The 19,688-nt window shown below is 55.8% G+C and overlaps 1 protein-coding gene across 2 annotated transcripts in view; it reads right to left on the bottom strand.

Moving 5' to 3' along the window:
* The window catches only part of RAB15 (RAB15, member RAS oncogene family), a 36,833-nt gene extending 26,065 nt beyond the window's left edge, over positions 1-10,768 (bottom strand). Inside the window, exon 1 of one of the 2 annotated variants that reach the window (XM_030561952.1) lies at positions 10,591-10,768. In XM_030561952.1, the coding sequence (XP_030417812.1) occupies positions 10,591-10,714 (124 nt within the window). In that variant the 5' untranslated portion in view covers positions 10,715-10,768. The remainder of the gene's footprint in view (positions 1-10,590) is intronic. The other variant, XM_030561951.1, reaches the window with a different exon arrangement.
* Positions 10,769-19,688: the final 8,920 nt, after the last annotated feature.

The following is a 19,688-nucleotide window of genomic DNA, read 5'->3' as shown; positions in this document are numbered from 1 at the left end:
ATTTGACAATCATAGAATGTCAGGATTTGAGGGACCCCAGGAGGTCATCTAGTCCAACCCCCTGCTCAAAGTAGGACCAATCCCCAGACAGATCTTTGCCCCAGATCCCTAAAATGGCCCCCTCAAGGATTGAACTCACAACCCTGGGTTTAGCAGGCCAATGCTCAAACCACCGTTCAGTGTTGTGTTGGATTCTCCATCACCAACAGTGTTTAAAGCAAGACTGGATGGTTTTCTCACAGCTCTGCGTTAGGAATGATTTGGGGGCAGGTCTCTGGCCTGGGTCACACAGGAGGTCAGAGAAGATCATCACACTGGTCCATTCTGGCTTTGGACTCTAGGAATTTCTTATGAGCTGCCTGCCTGGCAGAACAGACAGCTCCACTTCTCAGGCCAGCGGGACTGGCTGCCACCAGGGCAAAGCCCATCTGTGCAGGAGACAGAGCATCCTCTGGGGCCGGTCCCAGCCTAGGGATGAAACTGCCTCAGGAACAAAGCTCTGTCCTAGCCTTCCCCACCCCTGCTCCAAGGGCCAGGCACACTTCTAGGAACCATATCTTCTAACATAAACACAAGTCTCGTTTGAAAAACCTGACCAAAACAAGCCACTCCCTGCACTCTCTTCTCCCCGGGCAGGGTGGGGAAGAGGAGAGAACCACTGGCACATGACAGAGGTTAGTCATATTGACTCAGATAGGAGGGTGATAAGCACAGCATAAGAGCTTATCTAAAACGGACAGCAAGGGAGTGCCAGATGTCTCCATGAGCCAAGCTCATACCAGGAGCAACAGCACAGGGCCTCTCTGATCAGCGTGAGCCTGGGCCCAGGTCTCTCACGTCTCCTCTGTCCATTTCAGGACGGGTTCCTGGGGAAGCAAGGGGCGATTCCTGCCATTCACCAGTGGGACACCCATCCCATAGCCCATTGCTGTCTCCAGTCCAGCCATTCCAGGGACCTGACCATTCACAAGGCCTCACTTCTCAAGCCAGCCCGCTTGGTTAGCAGGACCCATCGCTCTAGGGAATTCCATGTCATACATCTGACTCCTTCGAGCTATGCTCACAGAGATGTTGCCACCAGACCCCAGGCCATCTCTCTTCAGCTGGAGAAGGCATTTCCCAGCAGACTAGCTACACCACCCACCTTGCCAGGTCTCCTTCTTCAACCCCAGAGGGGCTAAGCAGCACGGCGCCAGGCGGCGACACTACCAGGCACAACCCCCCTCAGTGGCACTACCTAGGGACTCAGGCAGCGCTCTGGGGGGCGGTTACTCCAGAGCAACAGTCCCAGGAGAGAGACTTCAGCCAGCTGGTGCCAGCGGCTGCTCCATGCTTCTGTAGCGCTGCCCAGCCACACACCAGTGAGCGCTTGGCAGGAATCCCAGAGCCCTCTGCAAGGCAGCGGGGATTAACACCCTCACGGCCTATTTTACAGCTGGGTCTGATCTCTTGTATTGCGATGCTGCTCAGGAGCCGGCCCTTGGCGTGCCAGGTGCTGTACAGCTGCAGAACAATGGGGCTGCCCCGCAGAGCTGGCAAGCAAAGCCAAAGCGAGGTGGAGCGAGCGCCCAGGCAGGTTGCAGGCCCAGCCAGCCTTTCCCTGGTCTGACCAGTGGACTCTTCTTCTTCTCTTGGCAGCCTCCATGCCAGTCTAGCTCTCTGCCCCTGCCTGCTGCGGGCCCAGAGATCACAGGGTCCTTTCGGTCCTGTGCACGGCCTCTCATCCTCCCTGGCGATCTTGCGGGGAGACGGAACACCCTGCACAGGTGCAGCCGCCCGTGCTCCACCCAGGGGAGGGCCAAGGCTGGGTGATCCAAGGGGCAGTGTCACAGCCCTGTTGGAACGAGGGGTGCAAGCTGCTTTTGGGGGGCGCTAAGCGACACTGAGCTGACAAAAGTCACTGTGGGAAATGGCAGCTACCCATGTGCCAGTCACACAGGTTCCTTTATGTACCAGCACTGCCCAGAATACACCCTGCCCGGGCACACAGCTGAGACGCTCAGCGAGGAGCCTGTGACCCCATTATGAAGCAGGCGCCCAGCGAGAGGAGGGTTACGGTCACAGACAGACCCCGCCCTCCCCCCGGACCTGGTGACTGCAGGGATCCTTTGAACCGCAGCAGCCTGCAGGCCACATCAAGCTGCGGACAAACCGCCTAGGAAGGGGATGTGAGGGGGCTGCTCCCGCTGGGCACGCTGGCCCCATGGCAACTGTTGAAAGGAGCTTTGCGACCCCAAGGCTGAGCCAGCAGTGCAGCAACTGTGCCGGCAATGGGGGCACGTCTGTGTGCAGAGAGCACCTCCCTCACATGGGGCCACAAGAGCCTGCCCCACAAACCCACATACTCCCCCAACCCCCTCTCCCCTAAACCCATCCTCTCCTTCATTGCTCAAGACCCCCATCCCCTCCCACAAGTCACCTAAGCCTTCCCCCCTATATCTGCTCCTCCAAGGTGCCCATCCCTCTCTGTCCCTGTAATGCCTCCCCAATACCCCTTCTCCTAGATCCTATTCACACCTCTACCTCCTGCCCCCCCAATCTCTCTTGGTCCCAGGCACCCTCCCCTACATACATATCAACCCCCTGCACTCCCTCCCTTCCCACCATCCCCAAATGTCCCCACTTACACCCCCATCTTCCAGTCCCTCCCACCCCCATACACACCCCGAACCCCCTGCTCTCCCCACCACCCCATATACCAGTCTCCCCCACACTCCTCCACTTGCGGTTTTCCATAAAGCCCCATCATGTGAATTCAGATGACTCAGCCAGACTCTTCCTTCCTGAGGAACGCAGTCCCCAGACAGGGGAGAGGTCTGGTCCTTTAGAGCTGGGGTGTCCTAGCACAGAAAAAGCTCCTTCAAACAAATCGGTGTCCAAAAGCCCAGGGGTGTTAAGCTAGTGTCACGGTTGGAGGCCTGCCCCCCAATTCTGAAGGCCTGGGGTGGGGGGGGCCTTCCGTGTGATACATCAGCGACATGAGCCACACAGAGCTCAATGCATCTCTCTCACGGGCTGAGTCAAACCCTGCTGGTCACTTCACCGCACTCCCACTCCTTCTGGGGAATGCAGATAGTCAAGGTTTTCCACGGAGCCATCCCCTCTGGGGGAGGCCACCACAGGGGGGTACACCCCACGGGGGGGGGACACACACTCACAGCTATTCGGAGCAGCCGAACAATGGTGAACAGAATCCTGGGATCTGTCCCTAGCACTGTGAGGGGAGCACGTTTAGTGGGTATAGGCAGGATAACCAGCGCATCTATATGTGGCTCCTTCTATCTGAGTGGCAATGTGACGGAGGGGATACAACTTGGGTCTACCGTAATATGGACTTGGATCCCTACCATTCTGGATCTCTCGCAGCCTATCTAAGGTAAAATCAGCCACTAGTGCTCCCTGAAGTCAGTGATCAATCCCAGAGACATATCAATGGGAGCAAGCCGAGACCCACAAGAGTCCACAATAACTGGGCTTATTAGACTATATTCTCTTCAAAAATAGCCAGTTAAACCTACATGGAGACTTGTGCACTATCTAGAAAAACTGTCGGACGAGCTGTGTTTGGACTAGAGCAGGGGTAGGCAACCTATGGCACAGGTGCCGAAGGCGGCACGCGAGCTGATTTTCAGTGGCACTCACACTGCCCGGGTCCTGGCCCCTGGTCCGGGGGGCTTTGCATTTTAATTTAATTTTAAATGAAGCTTCTTAAACATTTTTAAAACCTTATTTACTTTACATACAACAATAGTTTAGTTCTATATTATAGATGTAGAAAGAGACCTTCTAAAAACGTTACTATGTATGACTGGCATGCGAAAAATTAAATCAGAGTGAACAAATGAAGACTAGGCACAGCACTGCTGAAAGGTTGCCGACCCCTGGACTAGAGGGACCTAAGGGAACATTAGACCAATGTCAACAGCAAACAAAGCAATTTAAGTGACCTGTAATTCAGAAATGGGAGGCATGAATGCTTAAAAAGCTGACCATAAAACTCCAGACGCTCACATTTTTCCTCTGTCTTCAGAATAAATCTGGCAAGTCAAACTTACGGGGGCGGAGAGGCAGCATGGCCCAATGAATTGAGTCAGGACACCTGGGTTCCATTCCCAGTCCTGCCACCGACCTGCTGAGTGACCATAGCACCCTCTGTCTTGTCCAGTCAGACTGCAAGCTCTTTGGGGCAGGGACTGCGATGTTTTATATTTTTGTGCAGCACCCAGCACAATGGGGCCCGACCTGCCTGAGGCCACTAGGCAGTACTGCAATATAAGTGATCAATACACACCAAAAGTGCCAGAAGGCTTGCACCAGCACGCAAGGGTTAGGTGATCCCAGAATTAAATGTGCCGGTGCAACTGCAAACAGACCCCTGCTGGGCCTGTGAATGGGGCAGCTCAGGACAGACAGAATCTTTGGAGCATTTAGCTGCCAGACTCACGGCTGTATTGTGCCCCGCAAAAAGAGTTTTTTCAAGAGCTTATAACTTGGTCAAAAATAGACCAATTTGCACCAGGATGGTAAAAGGTGCCAGATCAGGGCAAGCCCCCTGCCAAATCACAAGTCCCTGCTCCAAAGCAAGGAGGCGCTAGAGCTTCTCAATGAAACGATTTCTTTAAAACGTGGGCAAAACAACATGTTTTTCCCAGCCTCATTCTCAGAAATGGCTGAATGATTTTTGCTGAAACTTTCCAAATGGATTCAGCCTGAGGCAGACACCCAACATGGGAAGTTTCAGCACAAACAGTTAAAGGCTGGCAAAGTTATAAGCAATTGAAAAAAGGGTCTTATAATGGAAAGTGTCAGGCAACCTTAACTGTGGGTGGAGCAGGTCGATGATTATTGTAACACTCACTGCCTGATTTACAGAGCTCCTAAAATAGTTTGTGAAGCTTTCAAAACCTCTTCTTCAGTCATCCATACTCAGTTCTGCAGCCACCTCCCTTTGCTCTGGGAGGCAGAAAGTTGACACTCAGCCTGGTGGATCTGGATTAGGGTATCTGTGCCCCGGAACAGAGTGATAGCTTATCAATGCCAGCAAACGTTCAGCCTCAGCTGTGGAGTGAGAAATTAGAGGAGTGTGGAAAACAAGCCATGTGACAGCAGCAGCCAGAAGCATGGGAGGAGAGAAGGGTGGTTCTATTATTTATTAGGGGTATTGCAGTAGCACCTGGAGCATCTAAACCTAGATCAGGTTCCCATCATGCCGGGCACTGCACAGAGTGCAGAAACAGTCCCTACCCCAAAAAAGCTTGCAGTCTAAACAGACACCAGGTGGGAAGGGAAACTGAGGCACAGAGACAGGAAGGTCTTTGCCCCAGGTCACCCAACAGAGCCATGGCAAAGCTGGAAATAGATAGTCAGGAGTTCTGTTCCTGGTTCTAGCTGCCCTGTTCTTTAATCCAGCTGGTGGGAGAACTTCTACAGCCAACGAGTGAGAATGTGTGAGTGGGGGGGGGTATTGCTGCAGAGGTGCCCCATCCATCCCCTTGCTTCACAGATGCTGGGGTGGGGGTCGGGGGGGGAACAGAATTCTCTGCTCCTAACATGCTCCTAACACTTGCAGCTCTGAATTAAGACAATGACTATAATTCAACCTCATGCTTCAGGGCTTCTGTAAGTCATCTGCAGAGGTCAGGAAGAAATTTCTCCTCTGCCTTCTTCTCCTCCTCCCCAATGCACAATTGGCCAGATGTATTCTGGAGTTCACTCCAACAGCTTCCTCTGGAGCATCAAGAATTGACCACAGCCAGAGACAGCACACTGAATACAGTGGGCTGGTGCTCTGACATGAACCAGAGAATCCTTTTTCTTAGCTGGCTGGTTCTTGCTCACATGCTCTGGGTTATGCTGATCACCAGATCTGGAGTTGGGCAGGAATGTTCCCCCTTTGGGAGGGTGACCAGACAGCAAATGTGAAAAATCGAGGTGGGGGTGGGGGGTAATAGGAGCCTATATAAGAAAAAGACCCAAAAATCAGGACTGTCCCTATAAAATCGGGACAACTGATCACCCTAGTGGGGGAATCTCCTTCCTCTGCAGCATTGGGCACAGGTTGTCCGCTGCAATGAGCTGGGTGTGGCCCCACAATCCATTCCCTGCCATTGCAGGAGCCCTGGGCGATGGTGGCCCCTCGGTCCCTCCTGGTCTCTGCCTGGGGCTCACAAGAGGTTAGCCTCCCGAGGACTGAAATGCCTTAGTCTAACAAGTCGTGGGGCTCAAGACTAGGGTGAAATGTAATAGCTTGTGCTATATGGGAGGTCAGTCTAGGTGATCCCTTCTCGCCTTACACTCTGGAACTAGCCAGAAGGCCATACTGCAGGGGGGAAGGCCGTTCCACCTCGGAAGGAGAAACTGCTGAAGGGAAGAAAGTAATTGGCACAACCCAATGCAGCTTTGCATTTCTAAGCGTTCAGCCCATCAGTTTGCTGGAACTCTGAACATTTCCAGCTGCCCTGCCTTGAGTGGGCACAGAGAGAGGGGCTTGATTAGCCAGAGGCATCCGACCTCCTGCACACGGGCAGTGCACTGCTCTTGGGCACAGCACATCAGTTTCCCTTTGCTTCTCTGAAAGCTCTCTCAGGAGGAGAGCACCCACTGCAGAGTAACCAAGGGCTGCGGACGGAGTGAGCGGAATTTTGTAGAGCTGAGTTTCTAGCCATGTTCAATTAGTCCGGTCAACTGATCACAGCTCCTGCCTATTTCTCTCTTAGCCTATATTCATGGATTGGAGAGCCAGCTACCAGGAAGGGAAAGCTTCCTTTGCACCTTTCGTCAGGGAAGGCTCACAGCCCTGGGTACAGGAGAGTGTGCTGGGGTTTCACCCACCAATATCCTGGACGATGGTATTGAATGCAAGGCTGCAAGTGACACTATCGAAGGAAAAGAGCAGTTAGTAAATAATAACACCTAGTTCTTGTACAGCCCGCAGGCCAGTCTTATTATCCCCATTGTATGGATGAGGAAACTGAGGCACGGAGCAGGGAAGCGACTTGCCCGTGGTCATCCAGCAGGCTAGCGGCAAGCTAGAAATAGAACCCTGGTCTCCTGAGTCCCAGTCCAGGGCTCTGTCCACTAGGCGGCACTGCCCAGAGATGCAGTGCTGGAGGAGCTCCTTGAGCCAGAATGCAAGTAAGAACGAGGGGTCAGATCAGACCAATCAGAGCTGGCAGAATCTGAGCCCTTCCCCTCTGCAGGAGGCCAATTTACTAAGCCAGAAGCTTGCAGTGCACATCAAAGGAGTTACCCTGGCTTGTGGGAAGGGGTTGCCCCAGGCCAAGAGCAGCTTCCTCATCCCTTCAGAGGCTCAGGAAAGGATGCAGCCAAAAGCAGGCTCAGGGACACGCGCCAGGGAACAGAGCGGTTTTTTACAGCCACCGCTGGGCACCTCCTGTCCATTCCTGACCAGGCCCGGAAAAACCTGTCCCTTCACTGCAGGAGGGCAAGGAGAGCTGCAGCACGGGGAGGGATCCTAACCACACGCGGCAGCCCGCTGCAAGGCCTCAGCACCTGCTGTCTGCACTCACTGGAAGAGGCTAGTATGCTCCCTGGCTCCTTCCAGCAGTTCGTTGCCCTGAAGCATGAGGGTTGCTGTTCTCTGTACAAAATGATCCCATCCAACGTAGCCCTGGATGTTTTTACTAGGCATACCCCAGCCAGCCCTTTGGGGTCCTGCTCTGCTGTTGGCCTCAGTGGCGACAGGTACCACAGGGCAATCGAAGCCCCATTCACTGAGCCGTCACGGGGGCGCCCAGTTTCCTCTCTAGCTCAGTTGTTCTCCTCCGGGCCATTCCAAGCTGTCCCAATCTCTTTATACAGGAGCCTCTCCAAGGCCCTGAGCCTTTTCCTGGGGGAGGGAAGGTGTCGGGAGGGGGAGCAGCAGCCATGCCCTGGGAGCCCCAAAGATTCAGTTGCTAAAGAGCTTTTTCCATGGCCCAGCTGATTGACTGGAGCAGAGCATTCAGTTGCTGCCACATCTGTTGCCCTCGGGGCAGGACTCACACTGAACCGAAGGAAGGTGAAGGATCGCCCAGCACAGAACAGGGCAGCGCAGAACAGGGACCTCCCAGTTAACTGCTGAGTTAAGAGCCCACTGATGGGAGGACGAGAAGCTAAAGGCAGAAAATTGCCCCTCCGTGGCATGTCCCTGGAAGCAAACTCCCTGGCAAAGGGTGGCAGCCTGAATGGTGGATTTATAGAATAATGGACTTTAAATAGCACCTTCCACCCAATCAGTACACCCAACGGCCACCGATGCAGCCAGGTCTCAGGTGTGGAGCACAGAGACTGCTCCACAACCGCACAGCCATACTACACCCTGCTTTGGGAAGGGGAGAAACCCAGTTTGGAATCTGGTCCCAGCACTCAGACTGACAACCCCAGCACCACACATCAGAGGGCCTCTCCTGAGCATGGCGCGGCCAGGACCTGTTTTTCTCTTCTCCAGAGCCCCTCACGCCGGAGGGGAAGGCAGGCAGATTCCAGAGCGAGTAGCTATAGCGGCACATCCAGGATCTCTAGCAGCAGGGCCTGCAGCACCCAGTCCCCCTTAGGAGTCACCGGACCGGGGTACACAGGATTCCTCCCCCCAGACCCCGATATTAGGCCAAGGGCCTGAGAGATTTTTGCTCTCCCCTTCCCGCTGTGCCCAGGAGGGACCCAGAGCGCTGACAGCCTCCCACTGGAGCTGGAGCATTCTGGCTGAGGTGAGAGGCCCCTCTGTGGGTAGCGAGCACCCAGAAAACCTTGCTGAGGTTCCCCCGGTGCACCCAGGGGCCGGTGGTTCCTCACAGCAGCAGCCCCCCAGAGCTGGGAGAGCTTCTATGGAAGGGATCAGGGGTCCCAACCCAGCCTCACTGATTTCCCCCTCCACCCCATGGGTCTCAGCCTGGCCCCATGCATTCCCTCCTCCGCGGTTCTCAGCCTGGCCCCACCCATTTCTCACCCCCCCCCCGCTTCCCTCAGCCCGGCCACACCGATCCCCCCGCCCCCGCCGGCACTCGGGGCAGCGCGGTGATGAACAAAGAGCTGCTTCGCTCAGCCAGAGCCGCCACCGTGGGTCCCTCGGCCCAGCGCCCTCGCAGGGACCCAACGCGCTGCCGGCAACGCTGCACAACGGGCAGGATCCCAAGGCGCCCGCTCCCCGGCACCAGTGCGCCCCCTCATGACCCCCAGCACCAGTGCACCCCTCCTCCCCAGACCCGGTCCCTGCCCAGTCCCCCAGCACCAGTGCCCCCCCCCGACCCGGTCTCCTACCCCCATGCTCAGCCCCCCCCAGCACCTGTGCACCCACCCAGACCTGGTCCATCATTCTCATGGCCAGCCTGGCACCAGTGCACCCCTCAGAACTGGTCTCCTACCTCCATGCCCAGCCCCCCCAGCACCAGTGCACCAGCCCCCCCAGACCTGGTCCATCATTCCCATGGCCAGCCCGGCACCAGTGCATCCCCCACCAGACCTAGTCCATCACCCCCATGCCTAGCCCCCCCCCCGACACCAGTGCACCCCCCACCAGACCTAGTCCATCACCCCCATGCCCAGCCCCCCGGCACCAGTGCACCCCCCAGACCTGGTCCATCATCCCCATGCCCAGCTCCCCCCCGCACCAATGCACCCCTCAGACCCGGTCCATCATCCCCATGCCCAGCCCAGCCCCCCACCGGCACCAGTGCACCCCCCAGACCTAGTCCATCACCCCCATGCCCAGCCCCCCCCCGGCACCAGTGCACCTCCCAGACCTGGTCCATCACCCCCATGCCCAGCCCAGCCCCCCCCGGCACCAGTGCACCCTCCAGACCCGGTCCATCACCCCCATGCCCTGCCCCCCCCCGGCACCAGTGCACCCCCGAGACCCGGTTCATCACCCCCATGCCCGGCCCCCCCCGGCACCAGTGCATCCCCCAGACCTGGTCCATCACCCCCATGCCCAGCCCCCCGGCACCAGTGCACCCTCCAGACCTGGTCCATCACCCCCATGCCCTGCCCGCCCCCCCCCCGGCACCAGTGCACCCCCGAGACCCGGTCCATCACCCCCATGCCCAGCCCCCCCCCCGCACCAGTGCACCCCCCAGACCCGGTCCATCACCCCCATGCCCAGCCCCCCCCCCGCACCAGTGCACCCCCGAGACCCGGTCCATCACCCCCATGCCCAGCCCAGCCCCCCGGCACCAGTGCACCCCCGAGACCCGGTCCATCACCCCCATGCCCAGCCCCCCCCCCGGCACCAGTGCATCCCCCAGACCCGGTTCATCACCCCCATGCCCAGCCCCCCCCGGCACCAGTGCACCCTCCAGACCTGGTCCGTCACCCCCATGCCCTGCCCGCCCCCCCCCGGCACCAGTGCACCCCCGAGACCCGGTCCATCACCCCCATGCCCAGCACAGCCCCCCGGCACCAGTGCACCCCCGAGACCCGGTCCATCACCCCCATGCCCAGCCCCCCCCCCCCCGCACCAGTGCACCCCCGAGACCCGGTCCATCACCCCCATGCCCAGCCCCAGTGCACCCCCCAGACCCGGTCCATCACCCCCAGGCCCTGCCCCCGGGATGGGGAAGATGCGCCAGGAGCGCGGCGCGGCGCGGCCCGTACCGATGGTGGAGATGTGCGAGGGGTGGAACTCGTTGTCGGTGAAGCGGCAGAGCAGGCAGGTCTTGCCCACGCCCGAGTCCCCGAGCAGCAGCAGCCGGAACAGCACGTCGTACTGCTTGGCCATGGCGGGGAGCCGGGGCGGGCTGCGGGCTGCGGGCTCAGCCCCGCGCCGCGCCTGCTGCTGCCATCGCCGCCCGCCCGCCGCGTCCGGCCGGGCTGCAGCCCCAGCGCCCGCCGGCGGGGGGAGAGCCGGGACCGCGCCGCCGCAGAGCCACCCGGCCCCTTCCCCGCCCGGGCTGCGGGTGGGGCCGGGGGCAGGAGCGGGTACGGGGGACTGACTCGCAAACGCCTGCCTGAGCCCATCGCTGGGGTGGGGGAAACTGTCCCCCCACCGTGTGAATCAGGCAGCCACCCTGCCTGAGTCTGCAGAGAGCCTGAGCCCATCGCTGGGGTGGGGGAAACTGTCCCCTCACCGTGTGAATCAGGCAGCCACCCTGCCTGAGTCTGCAGAGAGCCTGAGCCCATCGCTGGGTGGGGGGAGCTGCCCAAGATGTTACCAACCCAGCCACCCTGCCTGAGTCTGCAGAAAGCCTGAGCCCATTGCTGGGTGGGGGGAGCTGCCCCCCCTTGTGATCCAGGCAACCACCCTGCCTGAGTCTGCAGAGAGCCTGAGCCCATCGCTGGGTGGGGGGAGCTGCCCAAGGTGTTACCAACCCAGAGTCTGCAGAGAGCCTGAGCTCATTGCTGGGGGGGGGGAAACTGCCTCCCCCATGTGACCCATGCAACCACCCTGCCTGAGTCTGCAGAGAGCCTGAGCCCATCGCTGGGGGGGGGGAACTGCCACCCTGCCTGAGTCTGCAGAGAGCCTGAGTCCATCACTGGGTGGGGGAAACTGCCCCCTCATGTGACCCAGGCAACCACCCTGCCTGAGTCTGCAGAGAGCCTGAGCCCATCACTGGGGAGGGGAAACTGCCTCCCTCGTGTGACTCAGGCAACCACTCTGCCTGAGTCTGCTGAGAGCCTGAGCCCATTGCTGGGGGGGGGGGAAGCTGCCCAAGGTGTTACCAACCCAGCCACACTGTCTGGGTCTGCAGAGAGCCTGAGCCCATTGCTGGGAGGAGTGATAGGGGAGCTCATATGGGTGTGAGTGACAAGCAGCCACCCTGCCTGAGTCTGCCGAGAGCCTGAGCCCAACAATGGGGTGGGGGCAGCTGCCCTCGGTGTGATGGACCCAGCCACACTGTCTGAGTCTGCAGAGAGCCCATCCCAGAGCCCATTGCTGGGAGGGGGAGGAGGAGGAGGTGCCCCTATTAGCTCTGGAATCCACTGCCACCACCTCAGGAGAGGACGCATGATGCAGTTCAGCTGCCGTCAGCTGGCGCCCCCACACAGAGCCCCATGCTCAGGTGGCCAGAGCTAGGGTGACAAGACAGCAAATGTGAAAAATTGGGATGGGGGGGGATAAAGTGGTGGTAATAGGAGCCTATATAAGAAAAAGATTCTAAAATCAGGAAATCTGGTCACCTTAGTGGGCCAAGCCCTCCCCCTCCAGGACAAACCCTTTCCTATAGGCAGCCAGGGAAGCAGTGACCCAGGGAGATGGGCAGACCCCACCAGATGGCTTTTGTGAGGGTGGTTCCTGCCATTACCACCCCAAGAACAGGTGGGGCAGGGCAGGGCCACAGTGTGAGGGCAGAGCTGTGTTTGAGTATGCCTGCAACCATGGATTGTGATAATCCTGCCCTGCAAGCAGCTCCATCTCCCAGCCCCAGAGCACCTCTGTTGGCCAAGTCACACCATGGGCATGATCCTGCAGCTGCAGATCTAATCTCTGCACAGAGGAGGGGTACTGTGCCAAGGCAAGTCCCTAGGACATTGCTGTATGTCTCTGGTGCCTGGCTTTGTGGGAGCTGCAAAGCAAGGTGCACCTCTGGTGGATATGGGACCGTGCTGGCCTGAAGGAGAAAGCTTGGTGGCATCAGCTTTCAAATACCTCCCTGCCCTGGAGAATCAGATGTGAAGGCAGAGAGCAGGGACTCAGCCCTTTGGCCTGGTTGTGTTCCACGTTCTAACACTGCGCTGATTGCCATAGGGTCTGAGCACAGAGCAGCTAAGCTGTGTGAGTGCAGTGTGTGAGCAGCGCTGGGATTCATGGAGGAAATGAGGCTACAGAACAACCTTTACTCGCCATGGGGGTCTCTGGTGAGACCAGATTAACCCAAAGAGTCCAAGCATAGAGGGAGGAGCCAACTATGGGAAATACGGACCTTTGGGGTTACCTCAGGCAAGTGCCTTCCCCTCTCATCCCTTGTTTGTTTAGACTGTGAGCTGTTCAGTGTAGGTCCTGTCTCTTGCCGTGTGTCTGTGCAGCGCCTGGCACAACAGGGCCCTGATCTCAGCTAGGACAGGGCCTGTCTCTCTCCGTGTGTCTGTGCAGCGCCTGGCACGATGGGGCCCTGATATCAGCTGCGACAGAGCCAGTCTCTCGCTGTGTCTCTGCAGTGCCCAACACAACGGGCAGGGACTCTCTTCTATGTGTCTGTGCAGCGCCTAGCACAACAGGGCCCTGATCTCAGCTGGGGCAGGGACTCTCTTCTATGTGTCTGTGCAGCGCCCAGCACAACGGGGCCCTGATCTCAGCTGGGGCAGGGACTCTCTTCTGTGTGTCTGTGCAGCGCCCAGCACAACGGGGCCCTGATCTCAGCTGGGGCAGGGACTCTCTTCTGTGTGTCTGTGCAGCGCCCAGCAGAACAGGGGTCTCTCAATGCTACACAACACACCTGTATCCTAGTTTCATTTCTCTGCCTTCCAAAGCCAGAGGAATAGGACTGGCCTTTCAGAGTAATTCCCTTCAGCTCAGGTTGCTGCAATTCCTATTGCTCAAACTACAGCTAATAGTCATCCCATCATTCGCTGCTCTCCCCTCTCTCGCCATCATTCAAGCCTAGCAGAGCCCCCTCAGCAAGCCAATACTTCTAGTGGTGTGGTGAATTTCCCATCGCCAAGACACCCACTCTGCCAGGGGCTCTGAGTTCTACAGGCAGTGAAATTCCACCCCGCAGTTCTCCCTTGGAGAACCAGCACACCATGCACTGCGATAACAATGCAGCTGGTATAGGGCAGTAGCAAGCTATAGGAATAGTGTCATAAAAAACCCTTCACTGAAAGAATATTCAGGTTGCAAAGTGGAGCCCTTGAAAAGTAGGAAATGCCCGCGCAGCTGTAACTCTGCCCCTGTGTTCATGTGCATTATGCTACAGTCTTTAATGGCATCATCACGTGCTACTGTTTCCACAGGACCCTGCCTCCTTCTGTGCATGGGCAACTGCCTTTTAGCCTCCCGATTCAGTGTGTGGCCCCTGCATTATTTACTGCCCCATCCGAACACAGAACTGGGCGTTTCAGCCTCAGCGTTCCTGTGGTGCTCTCAGCCTTGTGTCTGAGAGCTTCTCAAACATTAATGAATTACCTGGTTGAAGACATTATCCTTACGCACACAGGAAACTGAGGCACATAGCGATTAAGGCCACCACTGCCAAGTGCCCACTAAGTGTGGGTGCCCAATCAGGGCCTGATCTTCCATATTACTTAGCGTTATACGGCAGTTTATGTGTTCAAAATACAGGTCCCAGTGACTGCGTTTCCAGCTGTGAAGTGCTCAGTGTCATAGATATACAGGGTGTACGGGTTCCTATGGCAGTGCCCCAGTTACTGTGCTATGCCCAGTGCAATATTTGCACCTACCACTAGAGAGGGATGGAGACACAGACTTTACCAGTAGCTTTGATAGCTTTTTGTTGACAGCAGAGCCATATAGAAACTCAGGGATCCAATCCAGGGTCAGGAGGGAAGTGTCTAGTGGTTACAGTCTTCTGCCCCACTTCTCTCCCTGCCCCGTTCTGTTCTAATCTCCACTCTCCAGCTCCTGCTACTGCCTCCCCACCCCCACTCCTAGCCTCTCCCCTCTACAACTCCTTCCCCTCTTATATCGTCTCCCCTACTCCTCGCTTCAGCCCTCTCTGCTCCTGCCTTTGTCCCCCGTCTCCTATGGTCTGCAATTCTCCCCTGTCGCCTACAGGAGCAGCAATTGTAGGGACAGTTCTGCAGCCCTTGGGTGGAGCATGGACTCTGCAGAGATTTTAGCTGCTCAACTCTAACAAGTCTCTACTGAGCATGTGCAAACTGAGATTTTTTTAAAAGGTTAATAATTGTGCCAGATTTAGGTGGATTTTTGCCGGAATAGCAAGGCCATCAGGGCCACCCCTCTGCCAAATTTCAAGCTTCTGCTGTAAAACATGGACGTGCTAGAGCTTCTCAATGAAAGAGTTACAAGAATGTTTTAACATGGGTAAAACAGGGGTGTCATTTGCTTTGGTGCATGGGGGGGCAGTTGCCCCTTCCCCAAGACATTGGTTCCCTCCTTGACTCTTCATAGGTCTACATGCCCCACTTTCTGATCCCCCTGCTCCCAACTTTGCAGACTATAATATTGTGACGGGTTGAGTCACAGAGACCCCCTTAGGACTGCCATCTGATGTGCTGAGACTACCTCTGAGCCCGTTTTCCCTGCCAGCTTGGGACTTCAGTACCCTGTCTTGTTGAGCCAGACACATTAGCCTGCTACAAACACAGACCCAGGTCTGGACCACATCTCCCACAAGCTGCAGACTTAACTGAAAACAGCTTAAGAAGTGCTCCTGTCTCTCGCACCCAGATACCCAGTTCCCAAAGGGACCCAACCCCCCCCAAAATCCGTTTAACTCTATATAAAGCTTATACAGGGTAAACTCATAAATTGTTTGCCCTCTACAACACTGACAGAAAGATATGCACAGCTGTTTGCTCCCCCAGGTATTAATTACTTGCTCTGGGTCATTAATAAGCAAGAAGTGATTTTATTAAGTATATAAAGTAGGATTTAAGTGGTTCCAAGTAATAACAGACAGAAAAAGTAAATTACCAAGCAAAATAAAACAAAATGCACAGATCTAAGCCTAATACAGTAGGAAACTAAATGCAGGTAAATGTCACCCTCAGAGATGTTCCAATAAGCTTCTTTCACAGACTAGACTCCTTCCTAGTCTGGGTCCAGCAATCACTCACACCCCCGTAGTTACTGTCCTTTGTTCCAGTTTCTTTCAGGCATCTCTTTGGGGTGGAGAGTCTATCTTTTGAGTTATCTGAAGACCAAATGGAGGGGTTCCCAGGGCCTTATAGAGTATTTCTCTTGTGGGTGGAAACCCGTTTGTTCTCCTGTGTAAAATCCCCTTGTTGCGGACTCACAGGTCGTGCCCACTCTTGGCCCCGTGCGGTCCGTGGGAGAAACCCCTTTCAGTGTGACAGCCCTTCTCGGGGGTCCACTCTCTCTCAGGGGTTAAGCCCCTCAGCCTCCTGGAGCCGCACCTCTCTGAGCTTTAGCATGTCTGTCTCTCTCCGTGGGCCCCCTCAGGGAGTCCACTCGCTCTGGACTCCCAGGGACTCCACTCCCAAAGGGAATAATGCAACCCTGTTCTCTAGCCTGGAGTGACACTCATCCAGCGTAAAACAGGAGGGTTTACTGAGCATTTGAACACAGCACAGGAAACTCTCAGGGCCCTCAGACCTGGCCTCCCTCAGCACAGCACATCTAAGTCTCCCCTGCATCCAGGTGGGCTCTGCCTGCTCCCCTTCTCCAGCCCAGAGCCCCCCTGCTTCCCAGCTGGGCATCTGATATCTCCTCCCCCAAACCCCACCTCTGTCCATTGTCTTCTCTCCAGGTAAACAGGGTCACCTGGGCCTCCTCTCCTCTCTTCTGTCCCCTCTCCCTCTCTGGTTGGAACTGGCTGGTTAGTCACCGGGGTCCTCTCTTCGCAGTCCATTGTCCTCCCACTGGCCAGAACCGTCTGCGACTCCTGAGCTGGGCCTCCGGGTCACCAGGTTGCCAGTCGCTGGGGTGTCCATTCTCCAGGCCATTGGCTGGGGTCCCAAGTTCCCTTGCTGGTCCTTTGGAACAACAAACTCCCTCTCCCCTCACCTCGTTAAACCAGTAACACCCAGGGAAATTGAGCCCCACCCCCTCTGCATGCAACCCACTGGAAAACCAAGGAAAACACAAAGACAATCCCCCACTTCCTCATACCCCTCAACAAGATGGAGTTTGCAGTCACCTGTCTATGAATGACTCAGCTTTTTGCAGGCCAACGCCATTGTTTACATGTTAGTTTGAACGTCCCCAGGAAAGCTCAGATGTGGGTTGGCGTCTCCCAAAGTCCATTGTCAGTTAAGTATCAGAGGGTAGCCGTGTTAGTCTGGATCTGTAAAAGCAGCAAAGAATCCTGTGGCACCTTATAGACTAACAGACGTTTTGGAGCATGAGCTTTCGTGGGTGAAGGTTGCCTGATCTACCCCTCGGGCAGGAAACTCAGAGCACCAGCAGTCACTGGGGACATGTGCTCTGATTTGGGCCGCTGCTCCATCCTCTGGGACAGGCACTGACACGGGTCAGGGCTAGATGAGCTCTTCGGTCAATGGCTGCTCAAGAATACAGCTCCCTGCACCAAGAGGGAAGTGGGTGGTAGCATCCAATTCCCCCCGACCCCTGCACTCTCAGAATGGGAAAGTGCCCTGAGCTGGGAGCCTGTAGGCCAGCCTCCGCTCTCCTGCTGCCCGGGTTAATAATTCTGTGCATTTCACACCTCTGATGCTGAGCGAGGCCTTGTACCCCAGCTTAGGAGTCGGCAAACAGATAGTGTTAGGAGGGCTGTTACCCCATATGTTCATTGGCGCTAGAGGGGAACAAAACACACACTTTGCCAGTGAGTCACACAACAACTATTTGTCAGACAACAATAGAATGATAGAGCTCAGGCTTCCTGGGTTCTGACTCTGGGAGAGGATTGGGCTCTACTGAGTTGGAGGAAGTCAGGACTCCTGGGTGCTCTCCCCAGCTCTCAGAGAGGAGTGGGGTCTGTTGTTAGAGTTAGGACACCCAGCTAATGATTCCTCATATTTACATATTGCTCATTCATCTGTGAAGACGGGAATGTATTTTATAGACAGCATAGCTAAGCACATAGTCCCGGCAAATTCATTCTGAAAGGCCGTGTGTCTAAGTGAATGGAAGGTGGGGCTGCCATGTAAAAGACTCATGTTCGAAAAAAAACTGATGTGTTTAGTCTTGAGAAAAGAAAACTGCGGAGGGGGGTAGCTAATAACGCTCTTCAGATATGTTAAGGGCTTTTATAAAGAGGACAGTGCTCAATTGTTCTCCATGAAGACAGGACAAGAAGTAATTTGGTTTATTCTGCAGCAAGGGAAATTTAAGTTAGATATTAGGAAAAAAACCCTTTCTATCTATAAGGATAGTTCAGCTCTGGAATAGGCTTTCAAGGGGGGTTGTGGAATCCCGTCACTGGAGGTTTTTAAGAACAGGTTGGACAGATGCCAGCCAGGGATGGTCTAGCTTTCCTTGGTCCTGCCTCATCCAGGGGGCTGGACTTGATGAGCTCTTGATGTTCCTTCTAGTCCAGCTCCCAGCACAGCAGGGCCTTGATCTCAGCTAGGGCCAGGGCTATCTCTTGCTATGCGTCTGTGCAGCGCCCGGCACAAGGGGCCTCTGATCTAAGCTGGAGTCTGCATAGCACCTGGCACAATGGGAATTGGGGGTTCTGATCCTGGTTGGGGAGGTCTGCACCAGTGCCCAGCATGCAGGCTATGAGCTATGGGGAAGGAGACAACCTTGGGGTGTGATGTTTCTTGGGGTACTCAGGCCTGCGAATCACCTTGTTACCTCTGTCATGGATCAACAGAGCCGGTGCTCTCATCTGGCTCTGGAACAGTCCCTGGGAGGAGCCCTTCAATGCATCAGCCCCCATAGGTCACTCGGTCACTGGAGTGAGCCCCTGGCTTCACCACCTCCTGGGGCCGAACCTTGGAGCCACTGTGAGCTCCCTGCAGCAAGTCCAGCTGGACTGGACACTTGGGGAAGACTTGTACCCCCCAAGGGAGCGATGCACCCCCAAGAGGGACTCTCAGCCAGCGCTGTAACAGCAGGAGGGTTTCTGAGATGTCTGGACCACAGCCTAGAAAGTCCTTCGGTTAGCACAGAGAATGGAAAGTTCCAGCATCTGGGTCAGTCCAGAGCTCAGGGCTCTCTCAGTCCCAGTCCAGAAGAGTGTGTCCTGCTTCCAGCGACTCACACTTAACAACCCCCCAAGGGCCCCTCCTCCATCCTTTGTTCTAGTTCCCTGGCAAACTTGGTCACCTGGTCCTTTGTTCTCCAGCTGGCCAAACCTGCTGGTTTCTTGTTGTCCATGGTTGTTAGTTGCTAGGTACCAAAAGGCCAAGCCATTGTCTGGGCCCAGGCCCCAGAGAGCTAGGCGACAGTCACATCTGTGTCTCTGGGTCTCTGCAAAGAGCAAACAGCCTTTTCTCCCCACCTAATTAACCATGCAGCACATAGGGGAAACTAGGGTGACCAGACAGCAAGTGTGAAAAATCGGGAAGGGGGTGGGGGGTGATAGGAGCCTATATAAGAAAGAAACCCCAAAATTGGGACATCAGGTCACCCCAGGGGAAACTTATACACACACAGTAGTCATACAAAATATTATGAAAAATCCCCACTTTGTCACAACCCCCCCATTGCCTCCAGCATGAGGGAGACTTGCTTGTGGTCTCAGCAAGTTAACTGGTGTCAGCTCCCTGATCCCACCAGGCTGTGAGCCACCCACACACTCTCCTCTGGGCTCTGCCAGCCTTTACTCTGCCTTGCGGGTTAACAATGGGACACCCCAGTCTCTGAGCCTCTGTAAAGCGTTCCCCTGTAGTGCCAAGCCCCTTGTCCACTGACACTCACAGGAATAGCAGTGCTGCTATCCCCAAGGAGCAGCGTTCACCCCAACTTGTCTGGTTCTGCTCAGGACCAGCTCCTTGGTAAATATCACAGCCCTGAGATGTATTTATAGTAGGGCTGTCAAGTGATTAAAAAAATTAATCATGATTACAAAAATTAATCACCATTAATCACACTGTTAAACAATAATAGAATACCATTTATTTAAATATTTTTGGATGTGTTCTACATTTTCAAATATATTAATTTCAATTACAACACAGAA

This window comes from Gopherus evgoodei, chromosome 4, assembly GCF_007399415.2.
Source record: "Gopherus evgoodei ecotype Sinaloan lineage chromosome 4, rGopEvg1_v1.p, whole genome shotgun sequence".
Taxonomy (NCBI): domain Eukaryota; kingdom Metazoa; phylum Chordata; order Testudines; family Testudinidae; genus Gopherus; species Gopherus evgoodei.
Note: the sequence above shows the minus strand (reverse complement) of the source record. Positions and strands in the feature narration are given on the sequence as shown.